Raw genomic sequence first — 8,745 nt, 5'->3', positions numbered from 1 at the left:
TTGACATGACCTACTGGAGGAAGTCTTCCCCAAGCCTCCTACATGGGGCTCATGAGTTTCTTCATCCTTTGAAGCAAGGGTTATTGGGCATATTCCCCTCACTTTTAACTTGTCTATCTTTCCCTTCCATTCTCCCCTTTGTAGACGATGGTCCTGCAACAGCCTCAAGCCTCAGGCCGCTGGTGACAGAGTGAAGCTACTTCCGAAAGGGTGGCCCATGGGCCCCCCAGAGCTTTTACAGGGCCTGAAACAAGGCTGGTGCTCACAGTGACCTTCAAGCTAGATGTTATTCACTCCATTTTAGAGACAAGAAAATGGACATTGGCTTAAAAGCACCTGTCCATGGCCCATGGCTGTAAGCGGAGGAAGCAGCAACCAACCCAGGCAGAGCAAACTCCAATACGCGGCCAGCTGTGCCAGCTGTGGTCCAGGAGCGATGCCAACAGTCCTTGCACATGGAGCCCTCTCTGAGCTGCGTCCACACATACTGCGTCATCTTCCATAACAACTCCACAAGCTAGACCCATTTCACAGACGAGGGAAAGGAGGCATTGAGAAGCCGCTGAACATGCAGGAGGTTACAAAGCTGCCTGGGTTCTGAAACTGAATTCAAAGACCCAAAATAATAACCATCACAAAACACAGTCACTTGGGTCTCTACTGACTCCTTACTTCCTGTGTTAATCAGATTCCAGCCACTCTCAGATGCTTCCCACTGCACAAGGTTTGGGTTGGTACAAGAGGGGAAGAGGTACCACTGGTATCTTCAGGCCAGAGATGCTGCTCAACATCCTACAGTGCACGGGACAGTCCCCACCACAGAGGATTATCCAGCCAAATGTCGGCAGGGCTGAGTGGAGAAATCCTGAGATGACCCAGCTTAGTCTCGCATCAAATCACCCATGCACACACATGTACATGTGTGCACACATGTGCACACTCGTGCACACACACTATACCATCCAGACCTACACTCCCATCCCCCATGGAATTTGAAGAGGCCCATAGGAAAAGGAGACGTGGGGGGAAAAAAATTAAGCCAGCCCCGCCCACAAATGTACCACAGTCACCATTAACGTCATATTTATTGTTATTTAGCTGCTCAGGAAAACATATACAGGTATATACAATATGCATGAATACAGAAGACTGCACTTTACATATTTTTTTAAAAAAGAAAGAAAAAAATAACACTCAATTTCATGAGCTATTGTCACAGTCTTCCAACCAAGCATTTCAGAAATGAATTTCTTTTAAGAGTCAAAAAAGATTACAGGATTGCCTAACACACAGCAGAGTTAAGTTTTCATATTTTACATGTGCAATAACGTTTCCATTTTCTTTCCCGAAGAGTTTGCTATGCAGTACCAATTACCAGTGTTTGGAGTCTCATGGGCTGGGTGTGTTTTTAATTTGCTTTTATTCTTTCTATTAAACCAAATTTAATGAAATAACATCCTTTTGCTTAAGGCTATTTTTAAAGCTGTTCCATTCTGGGGTCGTGGGGAGCGAGAAAGTTTAAGACTTCAGGGGGTTCCGAGGTTGCGAAGACCACGAGCCGATGGCCAAGTGCTGATGGACTCAAGGTGGGGAAAGTGAGAGACAGAAGTCAAGACGCTTGGCTCCCCGGCCTTAAGCAATTAAGGAGAAATCATTCCTGTTTTTTAAAAAAATAAAATGATGAAGCTCTCAAAACAGCTGTACATTTCGGAGTCAGAGGGGGCACGGAGTTTTGCTCAGACTGGCTGATTCTCCTGCCATTGTGGTGGGGGTGGGGGGGTGGGGACATCTCTCCCCTTTTCTCTCCTTTGGTGGCAGAACTCAGGAACCAAATCAGCTCACACCTTCTTCTGATAAATTCGCGCCGCCTGCTTCAGCCTGCCCGCGGCGGCCAGGGGGTCAGCCCCCGGTCAGACTGTCCGTGCAAGAACCTGCAACTGTCCAGACTCCGACCCCAGCCAAAAGAGCCAGCAGAAGGAAAGAAGGAGGGGGCTATGGAAAGAGCGAGGTTTTTCTGGACGCTCTTCTCCCTTGGCTGAAAAGTTCTTTGAAACAAACAATGTGGGTGTTGTATGGTGAGCCCAAAGCCTGCAGGTCTCTTGCTAAAAAAAGCCAGGTCTGCAAACTCTGGGGACCTGGGGGGGGGGAAGGGGGGGTGAGGCTCAAAATGGGGAATTTATTGTGTAGTAAGACACGGTGGTTAACAAAAACAAATTAAATACGGGTCGTCGATTTGGGTGAAGTGGTATCAGTTACTTCCTGTCTGACCCCACCTGGAATCTCAGTGCCCCTCATTCCCCCATAAGTCATTCAAGCCTTTTGTAGGCATCAACAGCACCCAAAGGTGCCTGTTCCTGTCAAGTTTGGGCCTCTGGTGACCTTGGCTCCAGGAGGACAAGGTAACAGGCCTCGCTTGAGCCCAGCTGCCCCTCCTCGTTTCTCAAAGGAGAGGTTATTTCTTCATGAGACACACGTGATGTGACTCTAATTTTGCAATAGCGTGAGATTAAACCAAAAGGGGGAAAAATTCCAGGGTTCAAAAAACAAGGCCCAGGTATCAAAGTCATGAGTTAATTCCCTTTCTCCTCGCTCTGGCCCTCAGCAGTCTGCAAAACCTGGCAAAGACATATTCCCAGGCTTGGAGAGGGGGGCTTGGCAAGCTGAGGCTGGGGCCCCCTCATCCCTTCCAGGGATGGGTGGTTGCCCAGGTTGGAGGTGGTAAAATAGACGGGTGTGAGGACCAACCAGGAGAGGTGGGGGAGATACACCCAGGCTCCCCCTCTCCATCCCCAGGGATGCCCAGCTGGGAACAGCTGTCAGGAAAGGTCAAAGGCTAAGAATTGATCTGCAGCCCCCCCCCACCCCGCCCCACTCCAGCACCCAAGACCCAGGGGCCTGGTTGCAGCAGAGCTGGAGCCCGGAGCCCCCAACCCCTACATACTGACTGCAAGCTGGAAGGCCTCCATGCCCCAAGCAGACCAGGACCACTCAGCATAGCGTGAAAACTCAGAGCCCGGGCATCTGTGGGGAGGCCCAGAAAAGGAGCGAAAACACCGCTGTCAAACGCTCTGACTCCTTCCCACAGAGCAGGCTGGCCACGCCATCACCTCCACTGCAGAGGGGCAGCTTCCAGCAGGAGAGAGAACGGAGCTGAAGGCTGAGCGCGTGTTTGTAGGAAAGAAAATCTCTCTATTTTCTCAGGGAACAGACAAAACAAAATCCCAGGCACAATACCTAAGGGGGGCGGGGGGCGTTCATTGTTTGGCTCCTGCCTGACCGATGACAGTTGAATGTCAATATATAACATCGTGATGACAATTGGACGTTCACCCGGCAATATTCCAGAACTACTCTTCTCCAGGATTTCCATTTTAATAAGCAGTGAACAAAGCAAAAAGGGAAAAAAAAAAAAAAAAAAAAAAAAAAGCAAGGGTGCGGGTGAGGGGAACAAGAATAAAAGAGAATAAAAAAGGAAAGCAACTCTTGTCTCATTATGAAATAACAATACTTGGACATACAGCAGCGTGGGAATAAAACAAAGAAAGAGGTCATCTAAAAAACGTATGCCAAGATGACAGAAAAATGGGAATTATCTAGCAGGGAAAAGGCTTAAGCAAAAGTTTGCTAACTGCTGAAGGGTTAACACTGGTAACATACTGTGGCAGACAGAGTTTCTCTTTTAAAAAAATTTTTTTGAGGTTTTTTTTTCCCCCATTAAATTAACCCCTTCCAGTCCATATGCCACTAAGCAGGTACCAACCTAGAAAATAATTCATCCACTCAGCAATAGTGGCCCTTTCAAATGAGCAGGGTTGGGTAGGGAGCAGGGTGAGGGGAGAAGGGAGAGAGACTGGGGAGGGAAGGGCCTGGTGGGGGCGGGGCATTCTTGTCATTTCAAGTTAGGGCAGCCACGAATGTCCCGAATCTGTTGGAAATATCGGAGTGTAGGGACCGCCAGGTGGGCACGGAGGCTCGGGCCTTGGCGTCGCCCACGTCGTCCGTGCAGTGGACAGACAGGCACTGCAAGTGGCTGCCAGGCTGGGCTGCTGAGGCCTTGTTTGCCGGGAGGTCGTGGGCTGCGGAGAAAGAAGGAAGAGAGGATGTTAGCTGAATGCTCGGCTCTACAGGAGGCCCCAGTGGAGGGTGCAGTAGGAGAGGCAGAAGAAGAGAGGCAGGGTCTGTGCCCTCTTTCCGTGCCTAAAGGCATTCTGAAGGGATCCAGAGATAGCGGGTAAGAAGGTTAGAATCCTCCCCCGCCCCCCCCCCCCACCCGCTGTTGTCTCTGATTTGGCTGTGAGACCTCAGCCAAGAAAAGGCCTCCCCCTGGGTCACGATTTTACACCCTTGGGAAATAGGAACCTTGGGCAGGGTAAACTGGGGGTTTGCTCATCTCCAATGAGCAAGAGTTCTCAAAAGATTAACTGGACCTGAACAAAGTTGGGAAGGCTTCCTGGAGGAGAGGTATCTAAACTGGACATTGAAGGATGTGTAGGAGTTCATCAGATGCCATAAAAGGACAGCAGGCAAGACAGTCCAGGTCCAGACCACAGTCAATTTGTTATCTTCCAGAAAGACATTTGCTAAGGGTCTGCTAGGCGCTGGAAGTTTCCTTAAATAAGGTGCCAAACCACTCAGAGTGGTAAAGACTAAAAGTCTGGATTCCTCCAACCAGACCAGTGCCCTTCACCTGTCCCCAGCTGTGGCATGAAGGGACTTTGGGGGATGAGGGTGAGGGAATCTATTCCTCCCTTTGTCCCCCTAGCAAAATTCCCTCAGTTTCCTTCTCACTCAGCCACACAGCACCAGAAACACCACAGATCATAGTGATGTGTGGGTTAGACACCCTTGAGAGGAAAGGTAGTTTGACAACCATTCATACCTTAGTATGAATTAGACGTGAAGAACTCAAGAACTGGGGAGTTCAGAGGCAGGGAAGGAATGGAGCAGTCATTTGGAGGACTGCTAACTTACTGCTGCCCAGTGTCCAGTGGTTCTGTTCTGAGACCTACTGTATGTCGATGAATATTCTCATTATTCCCCTTTTACAGAGCCTGACTCCCAGAAAGGAGAGGTGACCGGCCCAAGGTCACACAGCCAGGAAGGGGCATAGCTGGGTTATAAGGATGGGCTGATGGTTAATTTCTGATTCAGTAGATGTGAGAAAAGCTCGAATCGGGGGGTGGAAGGCAAACCTTGGGCCGAGAGAGCACACCCAAATACTGAACTCCATAACCGGCCCGCCCGCCTCAGCACAACGCGCAAACCTAGCCGGGCCCCACGCCAGGCAGGAGTGAGCTCACCCACCTCGCCCTCTGGGATTAACAGCGAGGCCTCCCTTGGGAGCTGAGAAAGCCCTCCCAGAAGGACAGGCCCAGGCAGCCAAGGCCCAGCTGTGACTGACTGGGTCTGGGCCTCCACCCTGGAGCCCGAGAAACACCCAGCTTTGGGTTGCCGGGAGGATCTGGGGCTGGGGGGAAAGTTCTCGCTTTTGCTCCTTCCCTCATTCATTCAGTTAATGAGCCTTTATTGAGTCCCTTCCATGTGCCAGGTGTGGTGCTAGCCCTGGGGACCCAGCAGGAAACAAGGCACACAGTGTCTCCATCCTCCCCCTGAGAATGCCAGGAGACAGTGACATAACACAGTCACTCTGGAGACACACAGACCGGGCCTTGAATCCCAGTCCCACCGCTGTGTGGCCCAGGTGTCTGCCACATTTCCTCTCTCAGCCTCAGGTCCTCATTGCTAACATGGGGGTGATGTTGTCTCCCTCAGGGCCTTGTCATGGCCTGGTCCACAGAGAGATTCCCCCGACAGGGACTGTCATTGGTACCTAGGAGGTCAGAAGTGAGCAGTCCTTGCAGCCATCTAGAAGCCCCCAAGCCTCATGCCCCTTCTTGGGTATGACCAGACAGACATATTCCTGTCTGTGAAATCGGAGTCTTCATCCCATTTCACAGAAGGAGAAGCTGAGGTTGTGAGCCTGACGTTTCAATGCCAGTCAGGAATGGTGGGACTGGGATGCCGCTAAAGCCGCTCCCAGGCTTCCCGGGGAGAAGGTAACCCAGAAGCCAGTGGCATCAGATTCAGGGTCCCGTAGCACACGGCGAGCCTTGGATTCTAGCCATGCTGACGCACAGCCTTCACGCCTCTGCTCTAGAGCCCACGCCTGCCCTGCTCCCCACCACTTAGGACCCACAAAAGGAGTTTTGTTCCAACCATTGCAAGACCTGGATTGGCAGGAGGAGAGCGCCTGCCAGGGAAAGCAGTTGCGAACGGGCCCCCACTACACTTGACACACATTAGCTCCAGGAACGCGTGTGCCCATTTTACAGACAGGAAGCCAAGGCCTCTCGCCAATGTTTGCACAGCTGAAGAAAGATAAGTCTCAGGCCCAAGCCCCTGCCACCTTGTCCCCTTGCTCTGTGGCTGCAGCACAAGGAGCATGAAGGGGCATCAGCCTTTCCTGGGCTCCAAGGAGGCTCAGGGACTCTTTTGGGACCTAGTTTTGCTGCATGATGGTTCCAGACTGACCAAAATGGCCAAATTTCCTAAAGATACTTGGTTCCCGAGTGACCAACTACTCAAGAAGTACGCGGGGTGCCTGCATGCAAGACAACTGGTCTTCTTACATAGGGTGGATTTAATCAGCGCACAGCTGAACACTTTCAGGTATTACCTAATTCCATCCCCTAGCAAGTGCAGCCGTTGGGAGACCCTTCTCCCCAGTTAGAGGGGGCCCCTCGGGCTCAGAGAGGGTGAGGGGCTCGCCTGACATCATGGAGCACTGCTGCAGGGGTCGGCAGCCTCTGCCTGGGACGAGCAAGAGAGTTTGGTATCCATGGGGGATATTTTTAAGAGAGAATATCATTCTTCAGTTCTTGACAACCCAGGCATGACCAAACTCATCCTCCCACCGGATTCATTCCAGCTGGGGGGACCCAACACGCCCTAGGACCGCCACTCCCCCGGGCTGCCGAGTGGCTGCCGAGTGGCTGCTGATAAATCAGTCCTGCGGAAGCTGTTTCAAGTCAGGGCCTGCGCCAGCTCCGGAGAGGCCCTCTGTCCCTGCTCCTGGGGCAGCAGGCATGCCGGCCCCCCGGGCCAGTATCCAGAGATAAAACCACCCCCTTGCCAAGCTCCCAGGATTCGGGGGAGACCCTGGAGTTACTCAGTGCTGGCACAGGCAGACACCACAGAACCTGAGGGATGTTGTCCTGTTTGGTAGCTGTCAGCCTCCCCCATCAGACTGTGTCCGCATGGGGGAGGGGCAGGCTGGGTATGGCCGGCAGCATCTCGCACACACACACAGCAGGCACTCAGCTGGGGGCCTGTGCACTGACTGTGAGGTGGCCCTGGCCCTCATCCCTACCTGACAGGTGGGAAGACGGAGGCTCCAAGGGGCAGGGAGCTGCCCAGGCGTCACCTGGCATCAGGTTACCACCTAGGAGATCTGCCCTCTCCTTTCAGCCCAGGATTCCTAGCAGCGAGTCAGGGCAAAATGGGCTCCTGGATCCCCCATACCTGAGCAGCTGGCCTCAGTTTCCTCATCTGTAACTTGAGGTGTGGATTCCTAGAGGGCCCTGGGCAGAGAGGCTTGGGGAGGCCATACAAGAGAAAAAGCTAATGATGCTGTGTGCCTGCGTGGGTTGGGGGTGGGGGGTGGGGGGTGGGGGGACAGTCCCAGAAGCAGGCAGGAGTGTCATCGGGCACACACGAGAATCAACCAATACATGTGTAAATAAGCGGGACAACACATCGATGTTTCTCACTCATGCGCTCGCTCTCAAATCAATATTCTTTAAAAAATCCAAATGCATCACCCCAGTTGTGCCTCACCCTGTGCAGGCAGCCCAGGGGCCGAGGAGAAGGGCTTCTGGTTCACAGGATGGAGTGTCTGCCCAGTAAGGAAAGGCTCTGGGGCAGTTTTTAAGGTCATCCTCCCATTGGCCGGAAGGGACCACATCAGTCACCACACACGGGACAGGGGGGGCAGGGCCTGGAGCTGGAATGCACTGCTTCCCCCCACCACCAAAGGTGCCTTCTGAACCTGCACTTTCTCCACGGGCAGAAGGCCTTGCTGATCCATCCAGCCCCATCCCAACACCCCCTCCCTGGACCCACAGTTCTTTTCTCAGTCATTTTTGCCACTGACTTTGTACCACGCCATGGCTGCCTTCCGCTCACCCCGCTGCAACACTGAGACCCTCCCCGGGTCTTGTCTTCCACGCATCTCCATCCACAATGTAGATAGTAACTTCCATGAAAGGGAGGAGAGAGGCACAAGCCAGTACCAAAGAGCAGGAGTGTGAGTGAGGAGTACAGTTCCATTCACTCCTCTGACTTACATGGCTCCCACTGATAGCGCCCACCTCGCTCACATCCTCTGGGCTCTCAGAACTTCAGTCCAAGAAAATGGGGGAAATAACCGGTCAGGCCTCAGAGAGGCAGTTGGGAGGAGTAAGTGAAATGATCCAAGTAACGTGGGGAGCGCGCTGCCCAGCACGGTCTGCTCCCGCCTGTGTTGCTGTTGACTAGCCTGCAGGCCCGCGTGGGGACCCGCAGGGCCGGCTCAGTGACCCCTTTGCTGTGGCCATGACTGGGGTGAAGGGAGAAGGGAAAAAACAAGCACTCATTTGTTTACCTGGGGACATCTCGTATTAATTTAGTGCCTGAGATGCTGCCCACGGAGGGGGCCAAGTTTTCTTTCTTTTTTAAAGTCAGCAAAACAAGCGTTGTCACCACCTT

At 52.7% G+C, this 8,745-nt stretch overlaps 1 protein-coding gene across 1 annotated transcript in view; it reads right to left on the bottom strand.

Moving 5' to 3' along the window:
* Positions 1-1,066: 1,066 nt before the first annotated feature.
* The window catches only part of MN1 (MN1 proto-oncogene, transcriptional regulator), a 46,854-nt gene continuing 39,175 nt past the window's right edge, over positions 1,067-8,745 (bottom strand). The window contains exon 2 of the mRNA XM_053928728.2: positions 1,067-4,076. Coding sequence (XP_053784703.1) covers positions 3,895-4,076 — 182 coding nt within the window. The 3' untranslated portion in view covers positions 1,067-3,894. The remainder of the gene's footprint in view (positions 4,077-8,745) is intronic.

This window comes from Desmodus rotundus, chromosome 7 (assembly GCF_022682495.2).
Source record: "Desmodus rotundus isolate HL8 chromosome 7, HLdesRot8A.1, whole genome shotgun sequence".
NCBI classification, from domain to species: domain Eukaryota; kingdom Metazoa; phylum Chordata; class Mammalia; order Chiroptera; family Phyllostomidae; genus Desmodus; species Desmodus rotundus.
This window is presented reverse-complemented; position numbering and strand designations above follow the sequence as displayed.